Source organism: Diaphorina citri, unplaced genomic scaffold (assembly GCF_000475195.1).
Source record: "Diaphorina citri unplaced genomic scaffold, Diaci psyllid genome assembly version 1.1 scaffold2129, whole genome shotgun sequence".
Classification (NCBI taxonomy): Eukaryota; Metazoa; Arthropoda; class Insecta; order Hemiptera; family Psyllidae; genus Diaphorina; species Diaphorina citri.
In genome coordinates this window covers 48,652-76,307 of record NW_007379554.1, presented here as the reverse complement: position 1 = coordinate 76,307, position 27,656 = coordinate 48,652, and the positions used below count along the sequence as shown (strand labels likewise).

The 27,656-nt window shown below is 39.0% G+C and overlaps 6 protein-coding genes and 3 long non-coding RNA genes across 9 annotated transcripts; 2 read left to right on the top strand and 7 right to left on the bottom strand.

The window, feature by feature from the left end:
- Positions 1-3,573: 3,573 nt before the first annotated feature.
- LOC103518251 (DNA repair protein RAD51 homolog 3-like) lies at positions 3,574-4,458 on the bottom strand. The gene has a single exon (XM_008483311.3). The coding sequence runs from the start codon at positions 4,352-4,354 to the stop codon at positions 3,734-3,736; it is 621 nt and encodes a 206-aa protein (XP_008481533.1). The 5' UTR covers positions 4,355-4,458; the 3' UTR covers positions 3,574-3,733.
- A 506-nt stretch (positions 4,459-4,964) lies between these two features.
- On the top strand, positions 4,965-9,237 carry LOC113471173. The gene is made up of 7 exons (XM_026830118.1): positions 4,965-4,994; positions 5,214-5,388; positions 5,754-5,818; positions 6,050-6,140; positions 6,548-6,636; positions 7,045-8,386; positions 9,188-9,237. Exons 1-7 carry the CDS (start codon positions 4,965-4,967, stop codon positions 9,235-9,237), a joined length of 1,842 nt encoding a protein of 613 aa, XP_026685919.1.
- Positions 9,238-9,278: 41 nt separating this feature from the next.
- Positions 9,279-10,037, bottom strand: LOC103518248 (glutamate-rich WD repeat-containing protein 1-like). Its single transcript, XM_026830114.1, has 2 exons — positions 9,994-10,037; positions 9,279-9,455 (listed from the first exon to the last, which is right to left on the bottom strand). Exons 1-2 carry the CDS (start codon positions 10,016-10,018, stop codon positions 9,280-9,282), a joined length of 201 nt encoding a protein of 66 aa, XP_026685915.1. The 5' UTR covers positions 10,019-10,037; the 3' UTR covers position 9,279.
- Positions 10,038-10,072: 35 nt separating this feature from the next.
- On the bottom strand, positions 10,073-11,166 carry LOC103518247 (glutamate-rich WD repeat-containing protein 1-like). The gene is made up of 4 exons (XM_008483308.1): positions 11,134-11,166; positions 10,948-11,094; positions 10,178-10,403; positions 10,073-10,131 (listed from the first exon to the last, which is right to left on the bottom strand). The coding sequence occupies exons 1-4, from the start codon at positions 11,164-11,166 to the stop codon at positions 10,073-10,075; spliced, it is 465 nt and encodes a 154-aa protein (XP_008481530.1).
- A 162-nt stretch (positions 11,167-11,328) lies between these two features.
- Positions 11,329-12,583, top strand: LOC103518246 (putative uncharacterized protein DDB_G0286901). Its single transcript, XM_008483307.1, has 2 exons — positions 11,329-11,851; positions 12,060-12,583. The coding sequence occupies exons 1-2, from the start codon at positions 11,329-11,331 to the stop codon at positions 12,581-12,583; spliced, it is 1,047 nt and encodes a 348-aa protein (XP_008481529.1).
- A 1,798-nt stretch (positions 12,584-14,381) lies between these two features.
- On the bottom strand, positions 14,382-20,945 carry LOC103518245 (glutamate-rich WD repeat-containing protein 1). Its single transcript, XM_026830116.1, has 9 exons — positions 20,761-20,945; positions 19,862-19,995; positions 18,819-18,965; positions 17,460-17,652; positions 16,742-17,029; positions 16,140-16,311; positions 15,559-15,727; positions 14,886-15,059; positions 14,382-14,667 (listed from the first exon to the last, which is right to left on the bottom strand). Exons 1-9 carry the CDS (start codon positions 20,924-20,926, stop codon positions 14,530-14,532), a joined length of 1,581 nt encoding a protein of 526 aa, XP_026685917.1. The 5' UTR covers positions 20,927-20,945; the 3' UTR covers positions 14,382-14,529.
- Positions 20,946-21,330: 385 nt separating this feature from the next.
- On the bottom strand, positions 21,331-22,322 carry LOC113471169. Its single transcript, XR_003393971.1, has 2 exons — positions 22,205-22,322; positions 21,331-21,370 (listed from the first exon to the last, which is right to left on the bottom strand). It is a non-coding gene; the product is annotated as an uncharacterized LOC113471169 (long non-coding RNA).
- On the bottom strand, positions 22,323-23,929 carry LOC103518241. The gene is made up of 3 exons (XR_541841.3): positions 23,726-23,929; positions 22,666-22,785; positions 22,323-22,377 (listed from the first exon to the last, which is right to left on the bottom strand). It is a non-coding gene; the product is annotated as an uncharacterized LOC103518241 (long non-coding RNA).
- A 3,106-nt stretch (positions 23,930-27,035) lies between these two features.
- On the bottom strand, positions 27,036-27,650 carry LOC113471171. The gene is made up of 2 exons (XR_003393973.1): positions 27,401-27,650; positions 27,036-27,201 (listed from the first exon to the last, which is right to left on the bottom strand). It is a non-coding gene; the product is annotated as an uncharacterized LOC113471171 (long non-coding RNA).
- Positions 27,651-27,656: the final 6 nt, after the last annotated feature.

Sequence of the window (27,656 nt, the reverse complement as noted above, 5' to 3'; positions counted from 1 at the left end):
TAGAACTAAAACAAAATAAAAATTAAATAAATTAACCAAAGAGAAGATAAATAAGACAGGACACAAAATAAAATGAAATCAACTGATAAAATCTCACAGGTGATATAAAAGTTGTAGGTAGGTATACAGCTAATTTTGCACTAAAGATATCCAAGTCATAGCTTGTACAGATGGGCTCTTTACACCCCAGTTTATACACTTCATTCCTTTGTACACGGAGAAACATAGTCCATGTCAAAATTTCCAAACTTTGTACATTTGCAATCGTTTGCAATGAGAAATCCCATGAACAAAATATTATGGTCTCTGGGGTTTGGATATTTACCTATGCACCAAAAAGTGCCAGACAGAAAAAAGTAAAAATTTGACAGGTGGTTAAAGGTAAATTGTAAAATAATCCTTCCAAGGTTTGCAAAATTGAAGATAAGGACTAAAAAAACTTACAACTTACCTTCCAAAAGTGATTTTTAACAGAAAGCAGATTGTCAAAGTTTGGTGCTTCGGTACTTCCGTACTTATTCTGGAGTTGGAAATTACTGGAAAAGCCTTTTCCTTTCCCCTCATTCGCCTCAAACCATTTTCCATGCGCCTAGGCCTGAAAATTTGGGGGGAAATTGAAAATCAATCACATGAAAATTCAAATTTGTGAAAGAAAATCTTTCTTTTTTTATCAAAAATTTTGAAAAAAATGGTTAATGGGTCACTAGTATTCAGCCAATGAAAAGACGCAAACGTCACGTAAACAAAGAATTTCATTGGTTGATCACCACCATGATCACTAGTGGATCACGGGAAAAAAATCGACTCACGTTTTCGCGCGAAATTTTTAAAAACACGAGATCGGACGAACATTACCGAAGCTCGAACTCGGATTTGTTTATCTCCGCGTTCGTATTCGCGATTTCGCGCTAGTTCAAAGATCGAAATTTCAAAAATCTAGTGAAAAAGATCGTGAAAAGAAATTTTAATCATCAATCATTTATTGATTTAATTAATATTATAATACTTTAGTTTAGTGAATTAAAATATTTTCCCTTTGAAATGATTACGTAAAAAAATAATAATAATAAAAACAATTAAATAGGTAGGTAATATTTTACCAAAGCCAGCATGGATCCAAAATTTGTCTCCGAAGTTCAGAAACTTTTGAAGTCGGAATACTCAAAAACGGGACCATTCAACTCTCAACCATCAACATCCGCCAAACCACTCAAGAAGGAAAATCATTCACACATTCCACCCAAGATTATTAATCTAAGAGAAAAGGAATCGCAAATTCAGAATTATTCATCCCCATTTATTAAAAAAGAAAATGTATCAGAAATTCAAGATGAAGAATCAGTACAAGAGCATGGAATAGGATTTATGAATGTTCCACAGTTACAATGTATGAGAGAGGTAAGTACGTTAAAAAAGAAAATGTATCAGAAATTCAAGATGAAGAATCAGTACAAGAGCATGGAATAGGATTTATGAATGTTCCACAGTTACAACGTATGAGGGAGGTAAGTACGTATTAAGGCCAGCTTAAAAAAGAAAATGTATCAGAAATTCAAGATGAAGAATCAGTACAAGAGCATGGAATAGGATTTATGAATGTTCCACAGTTACAACGGATGAGAGAGGTAAGTACGTACTTTTACTATCAGGCAGACCTGACAGGTACATAATCTAATCAGGTCCAAATATCAGGTCTGATAGTGAGTGGCTGGCCCAAGATTTTCGTGAGAGAGGTGTCAAAAATCACCAATGTTTAGTCATCCGAGATATCTTGGAAGGTAAGCGCGTCTGCCTTGTATTCGCTGGTTCAATTCTTGCTCGGGGCGAAGTTTATGTGTAACCAGCCGTTATATCTCGGAAGGTAGCGTGTCTGCCTTATAAGCGCTAGGTCACGGGTTCGATTCCTGCCCGTGGCGAAGTTTATCCTAGACAAATAAAGGTGGTTCCCGGAACGACTGGCTTTTTTCCATCCTCTCTTTCTCTCTTCAATTTCGGGACGATAAGACCTCCCTGTTGTTATACTGTCGACAGTAAGGGATCCCTTTCTATCAAACCTCTCAAGTAAAAATAAATGAAAAATTAAAGGTACCTATGTGCATACATAGTCAACCCACATCGATCGACGGCCAGTCGACTAGTTCGTGAGAGAGGTGTCAAAAATCACCAATGTTTAGTCATCCGAGATATCTTGGAAGGTAAGCGCGTCTGCCTTGTATTCGCTGGTTCGATTCTTGCTCGGGGCGAAGTTTATGTGTAGCCAGCCGTTATATCTTGGAAGGTAGCGTGTCTGCCTTATAAGCGCTAGGTCACGGGTTCGATTCCTGCCCGAGGCGAAGTTTATCCTAAACAAATAAAGGTGGTTCCCGGAACTACTGGCTTTTTTCTATCCTCTCTTCAATTTCGGGATGATAAGACCTCCCTGTTGTTACTGTCGACAGTAAGGGATCCCTTTCTATCAAACCTCTCAAGTAAAAATAAATGAAAAATTAAAGGTACCTATGTCCATACATAGTCAACCTACATCGATCGACGGCCAGTCGACTATGTGTGGACACACCTTGAGAGTTGAGATTTCTCATTCGTCTGCTTCAACCACTTCCTTCTACTTGTCCTTTTTGTTCCAGGAATATTTGAACTTGCAGAAACGCAATCAGGAAATCCGGGAACAATGCAAGACCAAGGAAACGCACTTGCTCTCTTTACAGGAACAACTCAAAGCTAAATCTGCTTTAACCACTTCCTTCTACTTGTCCTTTTTGTTCCAGGAATATTTGAACTTGCAGAAACGCAATCAGGAAATCCGGGAACAATACAAGACCAAGGAAACGCACTTGCTCTCCTTACAGGAACAACTCAAAGCTAATGTGGTGAAGCTTAGACAAGAGGGACTTGATAGAAACAGCAAACACCATGCTGTACGAACCCTTATCGATACAAAGAGTAAGAACTACTTACTATGAGGTAGACCTGACAGGTACACCTAATCAGGTTCGGCTTTCAGGTACACCTGATGAACACGCACATTATCAGGTGAAAAAAAGTGCGTCACCAATCAAATCAACCAGCTCGAGGAGGTGGTGGATCTCAAGAGCTAAACGTTTAGTTTGGTGGACGGTCACAATCAACCGTTTAGTAAAAAAAACTTTTATTTTGTCATTTGGTGGATTGGTTGATCAACCGGTGCACCAGCTGTGAGTCTTATTTTCAAAAAAAACTTTTGGAAAGTCCATGTCAAAATTTCCAAACTTTGTACATTTGCAATCGTTTGCAATGAGAAATCCCATGAACAAAATATGGTCTCTGGGATTTGGATATTCACCTATGCTCCAAAAAGTGCCAGACAGAAAAAAGTAAAAATTTGACAGGTGGTTAAAGGTAAATTGTAAAATAATCGTTCCAAGGTTTGCAAAATTGAAGATAAGGACTAAAAAACTTACAACTTACCTTCCAAAAGTGATTTTTAACAGAAAGCTGATTGTCAAAGTTTGGTGCTTCGATTCCAAATAAAAAAAAAGGTTCATTTTGGATGGTGCATTTCAGAAGAATTAGTCTGTGCAACAATGTGACATGTTGTTTGGTAGTTCAGTATTCTCATCAATGATTTTTCTACAGAATTCAACCTTAAGTTCACTGATGAATATGATTTTAGTTTCACGTCATACATTATATTGTATGTATTTTCCCATGATCATTTGTTTCCAAATACCAGTTCACTGTCTTGGCCTATTTCTTCCTAGACATCCCGAATGCCATTTGTATTGATCTGAAACAGCACATGCTTTTTCCCAATCATCTCGGCATTATGCACACACATCTTATCAATCAAACACATAAACAACTGAGCATCACTCTCAACTTCTTGACTTAACCCGTCAACCTTCTGTAACAAAAGTCTTGTCTGGACTCTATGTGCAAACGTTTCCCCCAAGGCAGGCACAACTTTCCGTTGGTTACTGTCAAAATATTTAGTCGTCAACTGATTGATGAGAATGACCGCCAGATTGTGCCGTTTTGCCATATCTGACAGCAAGTTGAGAAGAAAATACACATCCTTTGTTCGTTTCAGATAGTTACTATTTTGTTCATTGTGAAAAAGAAACGTTATGTTGTCAATAACTATGAGTTTTATGTTGACGTTGGGTTGGGTTAGGTGATTTTCAATGTTCATAACCAGGGCAAGTATTTCATAGTAGTCTGTGCAATAGTGGACATGTATTTTGGACAGAATGGATGCCTTGTGGACATCATTGGGGTGTCTGACATGTGGTGTTATTTTCTCGTGCAGGAATTTATTCAGATGTGTGTTGGATGCTTTCGATTGGTTAATGAGCTTCTCTAGGTCTGTGCGAGTCATGTTTACATTGAACTCCCGGCTATCATTGGTTTTGTTGACTAGATTGTTGGTAGAATTGGTACTTTGTTTAGTGACTAGATTATTGGTTACTTTGTTGGTTTCTAATTTTTTAGGTTTTCCTTGCCCTTGGAATCAATTTAATATGAAGAAATTATTTACCTACTGATGAAAATTTGAGTAGGAGGGGGTAATCCAGATACCAATGTTTAGTCATCCGAGATATCTTGGAAGGTAAGCGCGTCTGCCTTGTATTCGCTGGTTCAATTCTTGCTCGGGGCGAAGTTTAGGTATGTGTAGCCAGCCGTTATATCTTGGAAGGTAGCGTGTCTGCCTTATAAGCGCTAGGTCACGGGTTCGATTCCTGCCCGAGGCGAAGTTTATCCTAAACAAATAAAGGTGGTTCCCGGAACGACTGGCTCTTTTCCATCGTCTCTTTATCTTCAATTTCGGGACGATAAGACCTCCCTGTTGTTATACTGTCGACAGTAAGGGATCCCTTTCTATCAAACCTCTCAAGTAAAAATAAATGAAAAATTAAAGGTACCTATGTCCATACATGTCAACCCACATCGATCGACGGCCAGTCGACTATATAGAAACAGCAAACACCATGCTGTACGAACCCTTATCGATACAAAGAGTAAGAACTACTTACTATGAGGTAGACCTGACAGGTACACGCCTAATCAGGTTCGGCTTTCAGGTCTACCTGGTGAACACGCACACTATCAGGTGACCTGACTAGTACGGCTGAAAAGGTCCGTCTGTCAGGGATTCCTGATGAGCACACACACTATCAGGTCGACCTGATAGGAGATCCTGATCGACCACTTCCTTCTACTTGTCCTTTTTGTTCCAGGAATATTTGAACTTGCAGAAACGCAATCAGGAAATCCGGGAACAATGCAAGACCATGGAAACGCACTTGCTCTCCTTACAGGAACAACTCAAAGCTAAAGTGGTGAAGCTTAGACAAGAGGGACTTGATAGAAATAGCAAACACCATGCTGTACGAACCCTTATCGATACAAAGAGTAAGAACTACTTTACTATGAGGTAGACCTGACAGGTACACCTAATCAGGTTCGGCTTTCAGGTACACCTGATGAACACGCACACTACCAGGTGACCTGACTAGTACGGCTGAAAAGGTCCGTCTGTCAGGGATTCCTGATGAGCACACACACTATCAGGTAGACCTGATAGGAGATCCTGATCAGGTGTACCTGTCAGGTCTACCTGACGGTGAGTAGCTGGCCTTAGCAAACTGCAGAACTGATAAGAAGGGCTAAACAGGCCATCCCAATTGGGACAAAAAATCAATCTACAAGATACCTACCAACTACCTGCTTGATTTTTCCCCCCAAACAATCATGCCTTTGTTCAATTTTCCTTTCAGAAAAAGCCAAAGTGTTGAAGTTGAAGCTACACCTTTGCGAGAAAAATATAGGTGTTCTTCAGAGAGTGAGTATACCTACTTTACTTTTACTCGCATATTGTAGGTACCTACCTATCCTCCTACCCATAACTTCAACTTTTATACGAAATATCCAACCACATCGGGGATTTAGCTCTTCTAACGGTAATGTGTTATTTTTTTTTTTTAAACCGTAATGCCAAGCGACCTCATTCCTCAAAGGTGCTATAATTTTAGGGAGGTTCGGGTACTTATAAACCATTCCAACTCAATTCCAGGCTCAAGAATCAACAAAAGAGGAATATCAAATGATCGAACAGACACTTCGAAACACAGATGATGCCAAGCGAAATGAACTGATCAACCAACGTAAGTTTATTAAGGCCAGCCTAGTTAGCTTGGTTGGTAGCGCATCTGCCTTGTATGCGCTAGGTCGCGAGTTCGATTCCAGCCCGGGGGCAGATTTTATGCTGAACGAATAATGGTTGCTCTCGGAAAGGTTGGCTTTCTCCTATCCTGTCTCAATCCTATGGTCCATTTCGGAACGATAAGACCTTGATGGCAGTTGCAGTTCTTTCTATCAAACCTCTCAGGGTGCAATAGTCCTACATTCTGGACTCCGCACACAGGAATTTCGTCAGTAAAGACCTCCATTTCATTGTAATGTACTCAAACCTCTTAAAAAAAGTTAAATTTCAACGGACTATTCTATTCATTCCTATTGACATTACTTTAAAGTTTAATTTAACCCACTTTCATCCCATCTGCTTTCATAGGTGACTATTTGAAAGTGGAACTCGATGAATTCCAAGAGAAAGCTAAAGACTACCGACTCAAAATATCCAAATATGAAACAAGTGAAGAGGTAAGACGAGAAGATGAAGAGATAGAGAGAAGAGAAAATACAAGGAGAGAGAAAAAGGGGTTGATGAATGATAATAAATACCCGATTACATTACTTTCCTTCCTATGGGATAAGGAAAGTAAAAAAGTGACCCAAGAAGGATTCCCAACCAAGAAAAAAAAAAAAAAAAAAAATGAAAGGGATATCAACAACACTGACCTAAATAGAGAAACAATAGAATGCAAAAAGGCAAACTACGGGATGGGCATGCTACGACACAGACCACACGAGTGTAATGTAGCATCATTCATCTTTCTTAAAAACGGTGGTGAAACACTCATTTTTCTTTTTTAAGACAAACTAATAAAAATATTAATGAAAAATATTAATGAAAAATATCATCCATTTTCAATTTTTCATTTTCAACAGACACGCAACAAATTGGAGGAGTTAAAAACCAGAGAGCATCAGTTGAAATCACACATCAATCATCTCACCCAACAAATGCACGGAGACATTAACAGACACAAGATGGAAAAAGAGAAAATCGTATCAATACATGCAAAAGACATTGAAGATCTGCAGGCGAAAATCAACGCGATCAGAAATGATATTAGAGATGCACAAATGGATAATGTTAGAAGAAATGACAATGTGTTCCAGTTTATGAACCATATCAACAATGTAGACTTTGATACCCAATCAAATAGCAAAGGACAAACAATTGTATTTAATAAGCAACCTACGTTGAATACACACAACCATAATCAAATGGAAACTGAGCCTATCCAACTAAAACAAATAGACGAGGTGGAAATATACAAGCTGACAAATCATAGAGCGATTGAGATAAACGGGAGAGAAAGTAACGTGAAAGAACAAATGGAAAAAGGTAGCATTGGGGAAAAGGAGATGACTTTGGGCGGAAAATATTTTGGTGTTGATAAAAATCCAAATGAAGCAATAAGTGAAAGGTTCAAGTATAAGGATACGTACCAAAAAGATGTAACAATAAGTCAGACCACACATAATTTAATAAACGAACACAACAAAAGCTTCACACCTACTAACAAAGTCGTGGAAATTAATGAAACTGATATAAATGAGACATGCAAAGGAACAAAACAAATTCAAAAGATAGAAGAACTTAGCGACAATATAAGTACAGTATCCAAAACATCAGGAAATCCAGAAATGCATGACACAAACACAGAAGACATCTTGAAACAAAAGGAAATTGAAAGAAACAACCCAAGTATAGTTCATGATAACACAAACGGGGAAAACAATGAGAGCACTTTACAGAAATATCAAAAAATTTCCGAAAACGTACCAAAGGATAAACTCCTTGGAATACCTGAACCAGTATGTCAAACCAACAACAAAGACTCTACCTTGGTAAATTCAAATGAAGATTGTACAAGCGCAAAAAGTTCAAATGTCTCTGACCCTTCAAAAACACCAATAGATGGAAGTGTCAAAACCTACATGCAACAGTCAAGACAAAACAATTCAATATGTGAACAACCGCAAATCAATCACAATACGAACAAAACAAGCCCAAACACAACATTATCATATGAACAAGTCACTGAAAAAATGAAGCAAGACGTTTTCCTAGAAGGCAAACCAGACTCTCAATATATCCACGAGAAGTCCGAAAAAGAAGATCCACATGTTTTCAAGAAACCAAATATGAACGATTACAAATACAATGCACAAAAGAAACCATGGGAATATGCAACCGAAGGCGCACAAGAGCGTTATTCGAGTAAGAATAATGACAGAAATGATCTTCTTAAACAAAAAATAAACAACCAATATGTTAGCAGTATTCAAAGAAACACGCTAGTAATTCAAGGCAGTACCACACCACTAAAGGACTCCCATCTGGGATTACAAAATTGTGATACACCAACTTTGCAAAGAAATCCAAACTTACAAAGATGCAGTACACCAAATTTTCAAAGAATAAATACAAACGAGCAGCAACAAAGTGTATGGAATAACGATGACCGCTCCATACAACCTACATTACAACGGAGCCTTACGCCAAACATACAAGGAAAGAATTATTGTAATGAATCGTCTCAAGAGAGATTTACGCAAACCAATACCAATACCATCTTTTCAAATTTACAAAGATGCAATACACCAAACTTACAAAGAAGTAATGCAAGTCTGGAAAGATGTAATACACCAAGTCTACAAAGGCCCAATAATACACATCTACAAATAACTGATATTTCAACCATACAAAGATGCAATGCACCAAACTTACAAAGAAGCAATACAACATGTCTAGAAAGGTGTAATACGCCAAACACATTGGATTTTAGGATTATTGAGATATTGGGAAAAATCCTACAATGCTGCAGTGAGCGCCAAAGTTGTGACATAATAACACAAAGAAACTGCATTTATTTAATCCAGATTCCTAGATGGTCACCCATCAGATACTAATAACGCACAACTTCAGTGATTCAACGTGCTATTATTTTATTTTCATTTTTTTTTCCTCACCTCTCCGCGCTCCAATGCGATTGCTAATGATTTGAGTGCATTTTTTTAGGTTCGTATAAGCCCAACTCATCCTTTAGGGCTGTTTGCCCCTACATCTAAGCTTCTAAGTGAGCTTTTAGTGTATGATATTTTACTGTATACTCACGAGCGATCTACAGAGCACGAGGCCAACACTCGTTTCTCTCCGGGGGACCACTGTAGATCCTCCACTGAGTTGGTATGCCCGACCAGTGGCTTCTGATCTACCTGCCACGCCCCTGCCTCTCGCGGGGTCCAAATGTGAATGTTACGCTTGCAATCACCCGTAGCCAGAACTCCTGAAATGGGAACCGAATCGGTTCGTGTAAAGATACACAGACCACGCCCCTGCCTCTCGCGGGGTCCAAATGTGAATGTTACGCTTGCAATCACCCGTAGCCAGAACTCCTGAAATGGGAACCGAATCGATTCGTGTAAAGATACACAGGCGTGCTACTGCTTGCTGGACCTTGGCCCACTGTCATGTGCTCAGATATGTATTTGAAATTTAAAATATTCGGAGATGGGTACACATTACATGGCGTTAGAATCACTCTACAATCTACATATAGTCCATAATATTATGAGCATAGAGGGAAAACTTGTTCTGTCAGTCTAAAAAGAGCACTACCTAAACTTATTTGTCAAGGTTAAGGCCAACATTTACCCTTGGACTTTGATTTTATTTAAAATGAAAAAAATAATATTACTATAAGTTTAACAAACCAGCCTAGTCAGCTTGAAAAATAGCGTGTCTGCCTTATAAGCGCTAGATCGCGCGTTCGATTCCCGCCCGGAGTGGACTTTATCCTAGACTTAACAGGACTTTGGACTTACCAGGTTCAGTGCTCGACCAGTTCATAGCGAAACCCTCCGTCAAATGTCCCAAGAAGGAGAACAGAGGAGGTGTGGGTATTCAGGGACCCTTGCCCCATTTCAGGCTATTGTTGACATAAGAAGTGTTCCGCACTAAATCTGTCACAAATTTGTCAAAAAAAGTCACTCCTAGTTTTGGACTTACCAGGTTCAGTACTCGACCAGTCCATAGCGAAACCCTCCGTCAAGTGTCCCGAGAAGGAAAACAGAGGGGGTGTGGGTATTCCAGGACCCTTGCCTCGCTTTTTATTGTGTTCGGCCAGTTGGAATGGGTCGTCTACGGTTTGGAGGGCCGTTTTCAGGTCCCAGATACCCACTTTGCCCACCTCCCCCCAAACGCCAGCCAGAGTGGTCGAACCGTATTGACACGTCTAGAAGATGAGAGAGAAACAATCAATAAAATTTATTAACAGACTGCCCAAAGTTTGGGTTGCCAGAACGACATAGCATATTTCTCAGACAAAATTGTTACATTCAAAATTAAATTGAAATGGATATAAATTTTAAAAACTATAGAATAAATTAGCATTGAGTGGGTATCACACTGGCCTGGAACTGGAGGTCTGGGGTTCGATTCCCACCAGAGTTGAAGTCTTTTTGCTCTATGTGTATGGACTATGGAATGATTGGAATGAAAAATTTGACGTTTTTTGAAGTCAAATATATCCGGTTTAACTTAACCGATTTGCATGATCTTTTTTTCTTAAAAAAAAAAAACCTTTCGCGCCCTAATACACACATTCATTACAAGGATTTTTTATTTTTTATCTTTGTATTTTTCCTCTCCAATTACATGAAAAAGGCTACTTTCTCGGTGGTGTATAATATCTCTGAGTGGTGCTGTCAAACTGTTTTGACTTGACGGGGCGGAGCGGAGCGCTACTACGCTCCTGAATAAATAAACATTAATCATACCCTGACTCGGTTGATACAGCCTCGGTGTCGTATAAAGTAGGAATTCATCACAGGGTCCTTGCGTCTATCTTCATCACCACTTCCTTCACTCTCATCATCTTCCAGCTCTCTCTCGTTATCTTCTTCTGTCGAGGTTAGATTGGACATCTGAGGGGGGAAAATTAAGAGAAATCACAGGGTCCTTGCGTCTATCTTCATCGCCACTCCCTTCACTTTCATCGTCCTCCAGCTCTCTCTCGTTAGAGATATAGGAATCAAACAAATGTTAGAAATACTGGTGGAAATGCTTATCAAAATGATCCATCGTACTATTACAATGCTGGAAACACCGGAACTTATCAAACATATGGAACTTTTGAAGGAGTTGAAAACAAAGGACAAATGAACATAAGCAATCAATATAGGAACGATAACTGGGAAGGCATTCCGTATTCTAGCGAAAGAGGAAGTGAAATATTCAACAGAAACAACGCAGATGGAGGACATTTCAAAATATTGACCAAACTATCGTTCAAACTATGCAACACAATCGTACCCAACGAATTGAATCGAAAGAACACCAAACGTATCCAAATGAAGACAGTGAACATGGACCAACATGGAATGAAAAATGAATTCTACACTGGAAATAAAGGAAGTGAGAAAATGACAACACAGAAAGGTAACGATCAACAATACAGAACGAATCAAGAAGCTAAGAACACAAAATGCGCAGAAAATATAATCCAAATGAAGGAGAGTAACCCAAGCCAGCATGGAAAAATCAATGAAATCTACACAGGGAACAACGTTAACGAACAAACAACATACCAAGTTATAGACCAACAATATGGACCAAGCAAAGAATCTGCCGTAGTTGGAAAACAACAAAACAATGTTAAAAATAATACAGACTTCGTCAATGGTTCAACAAACAATATGCTACAAAAATTAGAAAAAGGCAATCAAAAGAAGAATATGTAACCCAAGCCAGCATGGAAAAATCAATGAAATCTACACAGGGAACAACGTTAACGAACAAACAACATACCAAGTTATAGACCAACAATATGGACCAAGCAAAGAATCTGCCGTAGTTGGAAAACAACAAAACAATGTTAAAAATAATACAGACTTCGTCAATGGTTCAACAAACGATATTCTACAAAAATTAGAAAAAGGCAATCGAAAAGGAGACATCAATCAAAAGAAGAATAATGATGGAGCTAATCAATACAAACAAAGTTCAAGTGATATACAAGGCAATATAACCAACGGAAATAAACAAAACAATGGAAACATACAAGAGAATATTACTAAAAGTGACAAACAAACCAGTGGAGATACACAAGGCAGTAAAGGCGGTATGACACAAGGAAACAAACAAATTAGACATACACAAGAGAAAATGGCCAATAAAAAAGAAAACGGTAGAGACATGGAAGGGAAAAGTAACACAAATATCCAAAACAACCTACAGACCAAAGATGAAGAAGCAGATGTTAAGCCAGATCCAGCAAAGAACATCCATGTAGCAAAGAATACTAGATCAGACCAAGATACGGAAATAAACAAAACAATGGAAACATACAAGAGAATATTACTAAAAGTGACAAACAAACCAGTGGAGATACACAAGGCAGTAAAGGTGGTATGACACAAGGAAACAAACAAATTAAACATACACAAGAGAAAATGGCCAATAAAAACCAAAACGGTAGAGACATGGAAGGGAAAAGTAACACAGATATCCAAAACAACCTACAGACCAAAGATGAAGAAGCAGATGTTAAGCCAGATCCAGCAAAGAACATCCACGTAGCAAAGAATACTAGATCAGACCAAGAAAAAAGCAACAATGGACTTACACAAGGGACAAGCTCAATTGAAGACAAACTAAATCGATTTCTCAGCGAACAACCCCAACACAGTCTGTCCACAATTTTGCACAAACCCAAAGAAATCTTGTTGAAAAAGAAACCGCCCGGAACAGTCAAGAAGCGAACCAAAAGTGTCAAGTTCAAAGCAGAACTGACGAGTATATGCGAAGCTTTGCCTACATCCGAGACAACGAAGAGAAAATTGGAGGAGAAACCGAAGAAGAGAAAGTCAAGGAAACTGTTCAACTTAGATGACGAAGGTTAGATTAAGGAGCTCGGTAGAAACACGTCAAAAAAAAAAAAAAAAAAATCTTTTATCCTCAAATTAATTAAATAAATTTTTCTGAAAATAATTTGCATTGTTAATAAAAAATTATTTACCCAAAACAATGAAACAAAACGACAAAATAGTGTTTTATTTTTTCGTTTATTTAATGTTCTTATAACATAGGTAGAAGTAAATTGATAATTGTGGCTAGCAAGCCTAGTTAGCTGAAAGGTAAGGTTCGTTCTTGGAACGGCTGGCTTTCCATGTTGAGCTCCCAGTCCTTCCAATACTGTGAGGTATCATTGCCTAACTCACTGACACGGTATGAATAGAGTGGTTAATGTAGCAGCTTCAGGTGTAGTCGAATGGTGATGTCAGAATAAAGAAAGGATATCTTTTTTCTGCCATACACCAGGGTGATGGTCTCTAGCCATGTTTAACTGGCTTGTCCTGAACCGAAGTCAACCACTGTCAGGATTTGTGCTTATTCTTTAAAAGCAGAGAGAACAAGAGAACCTTTGGATTTTTTTCTTCCACCAATAGAGTGGTTTCAGTGTACATCTATCATACACTAATTTTCTTTTACTTCATCTTTTCCCACTCAAGAGGGGTCGACATTACGTGTTTGAGTTTCCAAGCTGCTCGGTTCTGGACGAGGCTGCAATCCAAGTTTACCATTAGTGTATCTATCATACACTTATGGGTGCAATAGTCCTACATAATGGAATCCGCACACGGGAATTTCGTCAGGAAAGACCCCCATTTCAATGTAATGTAATCATACACTAATGGTTCGGAATATATTGAATCCACTGTTAGCCGTACTGATAATGGTACCTGGTAGTTGCGGATGCCAATGGAGCTCTTTGATTTCTTTCTGGCCCAGATGTATGAAGAGCAGTTGCGATGGCAAGTCCTGGAAATCAAACAACCAATTTTATCTTTTAGAGTAGCGCGTCTGCCTTGTAAGCTACACAAAGACCTCACTCTGAGGCTTAGGTGTAAGGGCAACTGCCCCAAAAGATGGGTTAAGCTTATACGAATCTGGCTTGTAAGCGATAGGTAGCGGGTTCGATTCCCGCCCGGAGCGAGCTTTAGCTCGGTAGGGCTCCACCCCGCCAAGTCAAGAAAGGTAAAACACTTCCTTTCATTTTAGAAACACGTCTTGAAAAAAAAAAAAATCTTTTATCCTCAAATTAATTAAATAAATTTTTCTGAAAATAATTTGTATTGTTAATAAAAAATTATTTACCCAAAACAATGAAACGAAACGACAAAATAGTGTTTTATTTTATTACGTGTTTGAGTTTCCAAGTTGCTCGGTTCTGGACGAGGCTGCAATTCAAGTTTACCATTAGTGTATCTATCATACACTTATGGGTGCAATAGTCCTACATAATGGAATCCGCCCACGGGAATTTCGTCAGAAAAGACCCCCATTTCAATGTAATTTAATCATACACTAATGGTTCGGAATATATTGAATCCACTGTTAGCCGTACTGATAATGGTACCTGGTAGTTGCGGATGCCAATGGAGCTCTTTGATTTCTTTCTGGCCCAGATGTATGAAGAGCAGTTGCGATGGCAAGTCCTGGAAACCAAACAACCAATTTTATCTTTCAGGGTAGCGCGTCTGCCTTGTAAGCTACACAAAGACCCCACTCTGAGGCTTAGGTGTAAGGGCAACTGCCCCAAAAGATGGGTTAAGCTTCTACGAATCTGGCTTGTAAGCGATAGGTAGCGGGTTCGATTCCCGCCCGGAGCGAGCTTTTTACTCAATAGATAAGGTTCGTTCTATTTTACACTCACCTTGAGTTCAGCTTCCCTCTGCTCTATTTCGCTGTCCCGCTCGACAGCCAAATCCCACAGTGCTATCTGATCATCAGCACCACCCGATGCGAACGTAGAGCTTTCAGTCGGATGCCATTCTACCGTGGTGACAGGGGCCGTGTGATGCTTGAATGTGGCCACTGAACTACCTTTCTGTGGTAATAAAAGTATAAATAAATGCCGTTTCTTTGTGTTATTATATCACAAATTTAGTGCCCACTGCAGCATTGTAGGATTTTCTAAATTATCTCAATATGATCACTGGATTACCTAACAGACTGGCGCCGGTCGCTATGTGCATTCATATTACATAGCTAAAGCCACAATAGATACTCATTTTCCTCACGAGGCTGAGTTGGCCCCACAACAGCTAGTCACGGAATCAATAATTTGCATGGTACAAATTTTTTGACGCCGCCGGGAATCGAACCCGGGTCTCCCACGTACAAGGCGAGCTCAGTGATCACCACACCATGGGAGCTGCTATTACATTTACAGAAATGAATAAATAATGTGAATTTTTCACGTAATTTTGTATTTTTTTTGTAATTTGTAATTTTTATTTGACATTTTAAGTACCTATACATATTTTTCATATAGGTTAAATAGGTACCTAACGTGAATTACATTCTACTACCACTATCACACTTACCTTGAATCGTCTCAGGTCCCACACATGAATACAGCCGTCATCCCCGCCCGACACTATGAGGGGTTCGGTTCGATTCCAGCTGATGACATTAACATCCGAAGTGTGCGCGTTGGGCAGGGTGAGCATGCAGGATTTCGTGTTGATCACTCGCGTGTCCCAAATACGTATACTGAGAAACAAATAAGAGAATTGGATTGAATTGGGATCGAGTGCATTTGAACACATCACATGCCTTCAGGCACACTCCATTTGTCAAGGGTCTAGGTTTTCCTTGCCCTTGGAATCAATTTAATATGAAGAAATTATTTACCTACTGATGAAAATTTGAGTAGGAGGGGGTAATCCAGATTCGTAGATGGTCACCCATCAGATACCAATAACGCACAACTTCAGTGATTCAACGTGCTATTATTTTATTTTTATTTTTTTTTTCTCACCTCTCCGCGCTCCAATGCGATTGCTAATGATTTTAATGCATTTTTTAGGTTCGTATAAGCCTAACCCATCCTTTAGGGCTGTTTGCCCCTACATCTAAACTTCAAAGTGGGCTTTTAGTGTACGATATTTTACTGTATACTCACGAGAGATCTACAGAGCACGAGGCCAACACTCGTTTCTCTCCGGGGGACCACTGCAGATCCTCCACTGAGTTGGTATGCCCGACCAGTGGCTTCTGATCTACCTGCCACGCCCCTGCCTCTCGCGGGGTCCAAATGTGAATGTTACGCTTGCAATCACCCGTAGCCAGAACTCCTGAAATGGGAACCGAATCGATTCGTGTAAAGATACACAGGCGTGCTACTGCTTGCTGGAACTTGGCCCACTGTCATGTGCTCAGATATATATTTGAAATTTAAAATATTCGAAGATGGGTACACATTACATGGCGTTAGGATCACTCTACAATCTACATATAGTCCATAATATTATGAGCATAGAGGGAAAACTTGTTCTGTCAGTCTAAACTCTAAAAGGAGCACTACTTAAACTTATTTGTCAAGGTAAAGGCCAACATTTACCCTTGGACTTTGATTTTATTTAAAATGAAAAAATTGCTAAAAGTTAAACAAACCAGCCTAGTCAGCTTGAAAAATAGCGTGTCTGCCTTATAAGCGCTAGATCGCGCGTTCGATTCCCGCCCGGAGCGGACTTTATCCTAGACTTAACAGGACTTTGGACTTACCAGGTTCAGTGCTCGACCAGTCCATAGCGAAACCCTCCGTCAAGTGTCCCGAGAAGGAGAACAGAGGGGGTGTGGGTATTCCGGGACCCTTGCCTCGCTTCTTGTTGTGCTCGGCCAGTTGGAATGGGTCGTCTACGGTTTGGAGGGCCGTCTTCAGGTCCGACCACTGCAGATCCTCCGCTGAGTTGGTATGCCCGCCCAGTGGCTTCTGATCTACCTGCCACGCCCCTGCCTCTCGCGGGGTCCAAATGTGAATGTTACGCTTGCAATCACCCGTAGCCAGAACTCCTGAAATGGGAACCAAAAAAAAAAAAAAAAAGATACACAGGCGTGCTACTGCTTGCTGGACCTTGGCCCACTGCCATGTGCTCAGATATATATTTGAAATTTAAAATATTCGAAGATGGGTACACATTACATGGCGTTAGGATCACTCTACAATCTACATATAGTCCATAATATTATGAGCATAGAGGGAAAACTTGTTCTGTCAGTCTAAACTCTAAAAGGAGCACTACTTAAACTTATTTGTCAAGGTAAAGGCCAACATTTACCCTTGGACTTTGATTTTATTTAAAATGAAAAAATTGCTAAAAGTTAAACAAACCAGCCTAGTCAGCTTGAAAAATAGCGTGTCTGCCTTATAAGCGCTAGATCGCGCGTTCGATTCCCGCCCGGAGCGGACTTTATCCTAGACTTAACAGGACTTTGGACTTACCAGGTTCAGTGCTCGACCAGTCCATAGCGAAACCCTCCGTCAAGTGTCCCGAGAAGGAGAACAGAGGGGGTGTGGGTATTCCGGGACCCTTGCCTCGCTTCTTGTTGTGCTCGGCCAGTTGGAATGGGTCGTCTACGGTTTGGAGGGCCGTCGGATGTTGGACGCCAGTGATTACACAAGGCCAGTAGCTGGACTGTCATCTCGCGTAATCCAGCCATAGAGTCTTCACTCTTCAGGTTAAATTGAAAGTCAGACTGTAAAACCAGGCATTCATCTTGTCTGGGTAATCTAATTCGTCATGAGAGCCACAATATGTCCTGCCTCTGAACGAAGATGGGTCACAGAATCACGTCAGAGTAGAGTAGGAACATGAGAAATATCACAAGAACAGAATATATCTAGAAGATGAGAGAGAAACAATCAATAAAATTTATTGACAGACTGTCCAAAGTTTGGGTTGCCAAAACGTTCTAGAAGATGAGAGAGAAACAATCAATAAAATTTATTGACAGACTGTCCAAAGTTTGGGTTGCCAAAACGTCATAGCATATTTCTCAAAATTGTTACATTCAAAATTAAATTGAAATGGATATAAATTTTAAAAACTATGGAATAAATTAGCACCGAGTGGGTATCACAATGGGCTTGCACTTGCACTGGAGGTCTGGGGTTCGATTCCCACAAGAATTGAAGTCTTTTTGGCTCTATGTGTATGGGCCACTCTCGTCTTTTTTCAACAGTTGGTCAATCTGAAATTAGAACAAAGAAAATTCAAATAGGTAAAAATAGAGTAGGGGAAATAATACAAGATCGAACCACAGGACACAATTTATTCCGAAAATAAAGATATTAGTTAGTTTCCCAGATGGTTACACATCCGGAAACCAACCATTTTTTTTTATAAAAAAAAAAAAAAAAAAAAAAAAAAAAAACCTTTCGCGCCCTAATTTAATACACATTCATTACAAGGATTTTTTATTTTTTATCTTTGTATTTTTCCTTTCCAACTACATGAAAAAGGCTACTTTCTCTGTGGTGTATAATAACTCTTAGTGGTGCTGTCAAACTGTTTTGGCTTGACGGGGCGGAGCGGAGCGCTACTACGCTCCTGAATTAATAAACATTTTTTTTTTTTTTTTAAAAAAAAAAAAAAAAACCCTTTCGCGCCCTGATACACGTTTATTACGGTGATATTTTTTTTTTCTTTTTCATCTTTGTATTTTTCCTCTCCAACTACATGAAAAAGGCTACTTTCTCTGTGGTGTATAATATTTCTTAGTGGTGCTGTCAAACTGTTTTGACTTGACGGGGCGGAGCGGAGCGCTACTACGCTCCTGAATTAATAAACATGAATCATACCCTGACTCGGTTGATACAGCCTCGGTGTCGTATAAAGTAGGAATTCATCACAGGGTCCTTGCGTCTATCTTCATCGCCACTTCCTTCACTCTCATCATCTTCCAGCTCTCTCTCGTTGTCTTCTTCTGTCGAGGTTAGATTGGACATCTGAGGGGGAAAATTAAGAGAAATTTATCTTCATCGCCACTTCCTTCACTCTCATCATCTTCCAGCTCTCTCTCGTTGTCTTCTTCTGTCGAGGTTAGATTGGACATCTGAGGAGGAAAAAATTGAGAGAAAATAAAATGGAAGTTGGTTGTTGTTGTTGTTGTTGTTGTAGCAGCTTCAGTTGTAGTCAATTGGTCATGGCAGAATAAAGAAAGGATATCTTTCTTCACCTGTCATACACCGGGGTGATGGTCTCTAGCCATGTTTAATTGGGCTTGTCCTGATTTTGGGCGTTAATTAATGGAATCGGAAAAAAGAAGAGTTACCTAATTGGAATAGTTTTTTGCCACTTAAAAGAAGAAGCTGAAATTTTAGTCATTTGGAATGTGAGAAATATTTTTCGATGGGACTAATTGGCTGTGTAGTGGTCAAGACACTCGCCTTCTAATCAGAAGAACATGGGTTCAGTCCCAAATGAAGTAGGTAGGTACCTCTTTGCTACTAGAATGTCTTGAAATTTGGACCATTGACAGCTCCATCTTAGGTTTTTTTTTATTATTTTTTTAATTCTACAGGTCTCTAAACTGCTAGTACTTCAAGATAATAATCTCTTACTTTCATAACAATTAACCTATTGAAGTTGAACTTCTTGGATTGGGTTCCAGCCACTGCATACAGGGTCTGAGGATATGCTGTTCTCTCGTCACCGAGCTCATCTTTGATAATATCGAAACTTAGACAGGGAAAATTTTAGGGTATAAGAACAAGAACACCCAAATAATAAGCATCATTCATTAGGATAAGGAAAGTCGTGTGATGTTCATACCAGATTTTTTTTTTTTTTTTAATTCTACACTTCTCTGAACTACTAATACTTAATGATAATAATCTCTTACCTTCATAACAATTAACCTATTGAAGTTGAACTTCTTGGATTGGGTTCCAGCCACTGCATACAGGGTCTGAGGATATGCTGTTCTCTCGTCACCGAGCTCATCTTTGATAATATCGAAACTTAGACAGGGAGCACCTGAAAAAAGAAAAGAGTTAAGAGTAAAAATGACTTTGGGTGAGTAAAAAAACACTTGGCTTTAGGTTTTACATATATTTTTATTAAATTACAGATGGATCCATTTCGTATCGAAACTTAGACAGGGAGCACCTGAAAGAAGAAAAGAGTTAAGAGTAAAAATGACTTTGGGTGAGTAAAAAAACACTTGGCTTTATGTTTTACATATATTTTTATTAAATTACAGATGGATTCTTTTCTGCTGTTACGCCATCATCAGTGTATTATTACTAACTCTTGAGTTATTCCTTTGAAGTTAAGAGTACTTCAAACCACAAGCAACGAATATGGCCTAGACTACCTAGACTCTAGAGTTTATTACTAACTCTTGAGTTATTCCTTTGAAGTTAAGAGTACTTCAAACCACAAGCAACGAATATGGCCTAGACTACCTAGACTCTAGCTAGAGCATCAAACTAAGGTTGCATGTCAGAGGCCCCGGGGGTCAATTTACAGAGGGAACTGTAACTGCTAAGGTCTTAGGTATCATCCCGAAATCTAAGAGAGAAGGACAACAGGATAGAAGAAAGCCAGCCATTCCGAGAACAAGCATTATCAATTTAGTACAAAATCCACTATGGGTGGGAATCAAACCCATGGCCTTTCAAAGCAGACATGCTAGCAACCAAGATAACTAGGCTGGCAATAATAGAAGTAGACTGTGGTAAAGGGACTCTTTAGCCCTCATCAGACACTATAAGTAAGCACTCTAATTGTTTTTCTCACCTGTTTGTGCTTCATGTAACATCACATAGGCTGATGGATCATACACGAGAGATTCCCCTTTATCCAGAGGAGTCCCAGGCAAATAAACCTTTCTTGTTTTCTTCTCCTTTTCCTCTTTGCTTTCATCTGGTTTGGTTTTGTCTTTACTTTCTTCTCCCTGTTCCATGTCTTCATCGCTGTCATTATCTTGAAACAAAGAAAAATACATTGTTAGATAATTAACCCATTAGAGCTGAACTTTTTTTTTATCTTGCTGAAATTTAAACACTTCTAACCGGACCGGTACTGAGACTACTGAGTAAATATGTCAAGACCGGTACTGAGTAAATATGTCAAATAGTACTGTCTGGCTGGGGGACGTTAAACTGGGAGTAGACCAGCTTAGTCTCACTGGGGGACTGTAAACAGGGAGTATATCAGCCTGAATTTCCCTTGCTAAAGAAATAGCACGGGTTGAGAAGGAAGGGCGTCTACTCATAAAATTTGTAGCCAAAACCAAATGTCAGTCAAAAACAATCACTCTGATAGGGATGACTGAGAGCCTGACAAAGAATACTGAGTCTGTTTCAGGGGCCGTGTGATGCTTGAATGTGGCCACTGAACTACCTTCCTGTAATAATAAAGGTAAAAAGGATTATGTTGTTGTTGTTGTTGTTTGCAAATGTCGGGTTATTTGACTACTAGGTCATTTTACCTCTGGCTTCCCAATATTTACCTACAATGTCATTGCTGGCTTCCAAGGCAGGACAGGAGTTCAGGTGAACTGAGTTCATAGGACTGTTTAAGGAACATAAGGAACAAATAGGGGAAGTTTTTAGACCAAAGCGGTGGAGATGTTCAGCCAAACAGTCATGCCCAAAAGGATTATAATAAGACCCAAATTACACTTGGTAAAACTTTAAATAACTATTAAGAAAGAACTTTAACTTTAAATAACTATTAAGAATTATATCTGAATTTTGTTCTACTGTGGTGACGGGGGCCGTGTGGTGCTTGAATGAGGCTACTGAACTACCTTCCTGTGAATGGAAAATGAAGTGTGAATATTACACAACTCTCTGTGACATTTAATGAAGGGAGAAGGCATTAGATAGGAGAGGGTATGGAGGGGTAGAATAAGATTGGGAAAAGAAAAAGGAAGGAGGTATTTTCCTTATGATCGAAGGTATTTTCATAGTCATAGAACATAATACAGAAAGAGTTTTCAGTATTTTTTTAATCTATTAAAAGAAATGAACCACTGAACAAGGGGAACTGGGATTAAAAAATAATCTTTTGGTCGATTAAAATTTACATATTTTTGGATGGCTCTTTTCTTCTTGATGCTGTACATTTTAATTTTTACTTTTTACTTTCTATTACCTATTACTAAAGTAATGATTTTACTTTCCTTATCCTATAGGAAGGAAAGTATTGTATTTACTAAAGTACATTTTGCACGTACCTTGAATCGTCTCAGGTCCCACACATGAATACAGCCGTCGTCCCCGCCCGACACTATAAGAGGTTCGGTTCGATTCCAGCTGATGACATTAACATCCGAAGTGTGCGCGTTGGGCAGTCATCTTCATACTCTTCATCACCATCTTCCTCTATCTCCTCATCACCAGCTTCTTCCTCGTTATCTGATGCTTCACTGGCAGATGTATCAGGGAATTCTTCATCGTCCTGATTGTTAGTGTCCAAATCCATGTCAGCCTCTTCACTCTTTTTGCTCATGTTGACTGGTGAAAGTTTCTGAAAAAAGTTGAACTTTTGACAATACAAATTTGTTTGATGAAGGTGTCAATTCTCTATTCCTATACCTACCCCAAAACCCTCAATCTGTTTAACCTAATATCTATAACCTAGGGATATCAGCACAAACAACCTACTGTCCACAGAGGTAAAGTGCTATAGAGGAACCTCGTTATCTGATGCTTCACTGGCAGATGTATCGGGGAATTCTTCATCGTCTTGATTGTTAGTGTCCAAATCCATGTCAGCCTCTTCTCTCTTTTTGCTCATGTTGACAGGTGAAAGTTTCTAAAAAAAAGTTGAACTTTTGACAATACAAATTTGTTTGATGAAGGTGTCAATTCTCTATTCCTATACCTACCTCAAAACCCTCAATCAGCACAAACAACCTACTGTCCACAGAGTTAAAGTGCTATAGCGCGAACAACCTACTGTACGTAGTGTTAAAGCACTTTAAAGGAAAAAAAAGTGCTATAAAGGAAAAAAAATGTTTGAATTCAGCTGGAAAAAGCAATGATTTTTGTAGTGGCCAGCCAAGTTTGCTTGGGAGGTAGTTGTTGGTCTTGTTGTGGCTGCACTAAGGGGGTTGATGGTCTCTAGCCAAGATTACTTGGCCCATCCCAAACCACTGTGTTTGAATTCAGCTGGAAAAAGCAATGATTTTTGTAGTGGCCAGCCAAGTTTGCTTGGGAGGTAGTTGTTGGTCTTGTTGTGGCTGCACCAAGGGGGTTGATGGTCTCGAGCCAAGATTACTTGGCCCATCCCAAACCACTGTCAAGTCTGTCAACCATCATGAGGACTTGTGCTTTTCCTTTGAAGTATGATAAACCCTTTGTAACTTCCAGCTAGCCAGGCTGATTATGGTTTGGGAGGTAGCTAGCCTAGTTTGCTTGGAAGGAAGCACACCTGCCTGGTAAGCACCTTGTTGTGGGTTCGATTCCCACTTGAGGCAAACTTTAATGACAGATTTCTCTACGGAAGTAGAGATCAAAAGCATCCATGTAAGCTCTAATAAGCCTGCTAAGCTCGTGGTTGGCTTGGAAGGAAGCACACCTGCCTGGTAAGCACCTTGTTGTGGGTTCGATTCCCACTTGAGGCAAACTTTAATGACAGATTTCTCTACGTTAGTAGAGATCAAAAGCATCCATGTAAGCTCTAATAAGCTTGCTAAGCTCGTGGTTGGTGTACCTTCAACTTTCTACCAGACCTAACCTCACTTTTGCCTTACCTTGTGTTTCTCTCAAGTTGTGATTTCCTGATTTGATTCTTGGGGAATTTCTCTGATCCGTTGATTTACCACAGTTTCCGTCAGACAATTTGATAAGATTAGGGTTTAGTAAGCAATTAATTAGGCAATTTCTATTTAAATTAAATATTTTTTTTAATTTTTTAACAAAAAACAAAAAAATCATTTTACACTTCAACAGTGCAGCGTTGCCAGATTGCTGAAATGAAAAATCGCACAGAAATTTACCGTACAAAAATATTCGAATTACCGTACGTGTCCAAAAGAAATTATCGTACTCCCATCCTTTTTTTGTCAACTGCGGGAATCGAACCCACTCAATCTACAAGCAAAAGAGCATTACATAAATTGGAGTATTTTGATAATAGAAAACGCTAGGAGATTTTGGTATTAGGTACATATAACATGGGGAAGCACACCTGCCTGGTAAGCACCTTGTTGTGGGTTCGATTCCCACTTGAGGCAAACTTTAATGACAGATTTCTCTACGGAAGTAGCGATCAAAAGCATCCATGTAAGCTCTAATAACCTAATAAGCCTGCTAAGCTCGTGGTTGTGGTTGGTCTACCTTCCACTGTCATTATCTTGAAACAAAGGGAAATAAATTGTTAAATAATTAAGGAATAAGGAAGGACAAAATAAGGGAAAACAAGGAGGTCAGCTCACTCTGGCTGGGGGACTTTAAACAGGGACTATACTAGCCTAAAATTTCCCTTGATAGAGAAATAGCCATGGTTGAGTGTGAAGGGCATCCACTCACAAATTTGCAGCCAAAACCAAATGTCAGCCAAAAACAATCACTCTAATAGGGATGACTGAGAGGCTGACAAAGAATACTGAGCCTGACTGTACTCGGGAAAAGGCAATAAAGAGAAGAAGTCTTGTATACTCTTTTTATAGTAAAAAAATCCTCTATAGGCAATGGAAAAACTGGTTAACTACTTTCTATGACTCCAATATTTTTTTTAAAAAAAGCTAGCAGCACGCTAATATTGGCCAGATGGTCACCCATCCGGGTACTAACCACGCTCAACCGTGCTCAACTTCAGTGATCCATGTGGAACTGGTGCTTTCAAGGAGCTATCGCTGCTGGTATATGCAATACGCGTATTTTATTTTGTGGCAACGTTGGAAAAAAGTGAAAATTTTTCCATTTCGTCCATTTTTTGTATTTTATTATTCACTTCCCCTCCTTTTCTTTTGGATATTTTTGGATTTGAGTGAAAAATTTTTCACCTCGGTTGGAAGAGAAAAAAACTTGTATCATTTTGTCGCCATCTTTTTTTTCCAACAAATCCACTTTTTTATTATTATTAGCATTTGAACTAGCAAATGGAAGAAGAAATCAGCTGACTTTGCATTTTATTATCCAGAACAAAAAGCACTGTGGTGGGGATAAAAAAAGTGACCACAGTGGAATATTTTGGATTAGGAAAAATTTCCATTTCACATAAATAAAATACCCCATTTTTCGTAAAGTGTGATTTTGCATAGTAAATGCAGACTTCAATCAACTAGCACACAAAAAATCGATAATCGTTTTCGTCAGCTGACTTTCACGTCATCGTTTGTAAACAAATAAAAGAACTTTTGACTTCGAGTGGGGAACGAGAGGATTACTTTGAACTTTTCCTAAAGTTTCTCCGAACTCTTCCAGTCTTCCTGAAACTGTTCGTAAAGACAATAAAAGTTGTATTCTTTTATCTTTTATTTAAATCTTCATCTTCATTATAATACTGAGCACTCTACCGATCAGTTTCATCATCTTTTGAACAGCAAAGTTCGAAAGCTGCGTAGACCGGCGATATGTCTAAAGAGTAAACAGTATAAAATGACGTGGTTCGCTGATACTGGCTCCCGTGGATGATCAGCATGCGTTTATTGAACTAATCACATCCAGGTTCGTTGTATCTCAAAATCAGAATTCTCGTGTTGTTTAAGAGTATTCCTGAAACCTGTATTGCTACTGCTCCATCCTGCTAGAGTATTTCCACAAAGTTGACAGACACTGTTATCATATCAGACTGCCCCAATATGTTGTGTCTGTGAGATTATCTGAGCAGCTGTATACTACAAAGTAAGTTATCTTGGTTCAATATTGTTTACGCTCACTTTGCAGAATGAAGATCTCGTTGGTTACATTATGCAGCTCAGTGGTATTACTACTGACACTGTTTGAGCATTCATATGGTATTGCTGTCATGAGTGTGGATTTAGGAAGCGAGTGGATGAAGGTAGCTATAGTATCACCAGGTGTTCCTATGGAAATAGCATTAAATAAAGAATCCAAAAGGAAAACTCCTACATTGGTTGCTTTCCACAAAGGTGAAAGAACCTTTGGAGAGGATGCCCAAATTATCGGCACAAGATTTCCATCCAATTCCTATGGTTACTTTTTGGACTTGCTTGATACATTTAAAATTTTTTTTTTTTATAAAAAAAAAAAAAAAAAAAAAAAAAAAAAAAAAAAAAAAAAACTATTTTCCGATGATATTTCAACCAGCTCCTCAGAACATAATGTAGGTAAGATCACCCTTTTAGAGGTACGAACCACACGCAAACGTTACTCAGCAAAGTTTAAACTAGCAAAAATTGACCAGAGATCCTCAGGCTAAAGACCGATTTATAGAGATTTTTGCTCAGCTTTACCAAAGAGAAATAAGTCTATCCAAGCTTTCCCGTAGGTAAGCACTTTCTTTGCAAATAGAATATGCATAGATTCTGATATTATTTTTTATTGTTATCTGGGCGAGAACTTCCCGGAAATATTCGCCATATTTCGGTAAAGCTAAACAAAAATGTAATATCAAACTTAAAACTAAAATCACGAAATACACAAAAATTATAAGCACAATACACAGCCAGCTGCTCCACTTCGATCCCCCGAGCTCACCAAAGTTAAGTAACGTTGAGTGTGGCTAGCATCTGGACGGGTGACCGTCGCGGAAGAAAGTCCAAACCAATTTACACTCTACAGAGTTTACATTTAGAGCCGAAACGAAAAAGAATAAGAAGCACAAAACATTGAAAAGAGACACAGGTGTTAGTAATTAATATACTTTTAGGTCCGAGACTACAACTTTACTATGATTGCCATTCGGAAAAAATCGGATAACACTCACGACAAGTGGGCCTAACTGAGTTTTTGGGTATTTGATGAATTACTCACGTACTTTAATCTTATACTCGAACATTTGGAGAAGCAAATGGATATGGATACCCAGTTTTCAGTAACCCAAAGTTAAAATCAGAAAGGCGATCACAGTTCCGATAATCTGTACAAATTCTGAAAGGGGGCGATCGTAGAGAAAAGGTTGGGAAACACTGATGTATAGGACTGACGAGAAACGTAGAAAGCAACAAAATAAATATAAAATTCAAGGAATGTGATTTCTTCCTTTCCGTGCCCGTGTGAATGGTTGGTTTGATCATTAATAGATACGTATTTTAAATTCAACCTAAGTGGTGGACTTTGGATCAAAATCAGAAAAAGTGTGTCGTCTCGGGCCTTACGGTAGGTAACACATTATGTATAGGACTGACGAGAAACGTAGAAAACAACAAATAATATAAAATTCAAGGAATGTGATTTCTTCCTTTCCGTGTCCGTGTGAATGGTTGGTTTGATCATTAATAGATACGTATTTTAAATTCAACCTAAGTGGTGGACTTTGGATGTGAAGGTTGGTAGTCCGAGTATTCATAAAACTCATTGAAATGTATAGGTAATTCGGGGACCGACATTTGTGACAAGCTAATTGGATGTTGGACGCCAGTGATTACACAAGGCCAGTAGCTGGACTGTCATCTCGCGTAATCCAGCCATAGAGTCTTCACTCTTCAGGTTAGATTGAAAGTCAGACTGTAAAAGCAGGCATTCATCTTGTCTGGGTAATCTAATTCGTCATGAGAG

Coding starts and splice junctions, on each gene's coding strand:
- LOC103518245 (XM_026830116.1), bottom strand. CDS start 20,926: ATGGAACAGGGAGAAGAAAGTAAAGACAAAACCAAACCAGATGAAAGC. Junction 19,996..20,760: donor GTTACATGAAGCACAAACAG/GTGAGAAAAACA, acceptor TTCTTTTTTCAG/GTGCTCCCTGTCTAAGTTTC. Junction 17,030..17,459: donor CTGGTCGAGCACTGAACCTG/GTAAGTCCAAAG, acceptor TTCCCATTTCAG/GAGTTCTGGCTACGGGTGAT.
- LOC103518246 (XM_008483307.1), top strand. CDS start 11,329: ATGAACATAAGCAATCAATATAGGAACGATAACTGGGAAGGCATTCCG. Junction 11,852..12,059: donor TAATACAGACTTCGTCAATG/GTTCAACAAACA, acceptor AAAATAATACAG/ACTTCGTCAATGGTTCAACA.
- LOC103518248 (XM_026830114.1), bottom strand. CDS start 10,018: ATGAACTGGTCGAGCACTGAACCTG. Junction 9,456..9,993: donor CTGGTCGAGCACTGAACCTG/GTAAGTCCAAAG, acceptor TTCCCATTTCAG/GAGTTCTGGCTACGGGTGAT.
- LOC103518251 (XM_008483311.3), bottom strand. CDS start 4,354: ATGACTCGCACAGACCTAGAGAAGCTCATTAACCAATCGAAAGCATCC.
- LOC103518247 (XM_008483308.1), bottom strand. CDS start 11,166: ATGAAAGTGAAGGGAGTGGCGATGAAGATAGAC. Junction 10,404..10,947: donor GCTGTATCAACCGAGTCAGG/GTATGATTAATG, acceptor CTCATCTTCTAG/ACGTGTCAATACGGTTCGAC. Junction 10,132..10,177: donor CTGGTCGAGTACTGAACCTG/GTAAGTCCAAAA, acceptor AATTTGTGACAG/ATTTAGTGCGGAACACTTCT.
- LOC113471173 (XM_026830118.1), top strand. CDS start 4,965: ATGCTGTACGAACCCTTATCGATACAAAGA. Junction 5,819..6,049: donor ATATAGGTGTTCTTCAGAGA/GTGAGTATACCT, acceptor ACTCAATTCCAG/GCTCAAGAATCAACAAAAGA. Junction 6,141..6,547: donor AAATGAACTGATCAACCAAC/GTAAGTTTATTA, acceptor CTGCTTTCATAG/GTGACTATTTGAAAGTGGAA.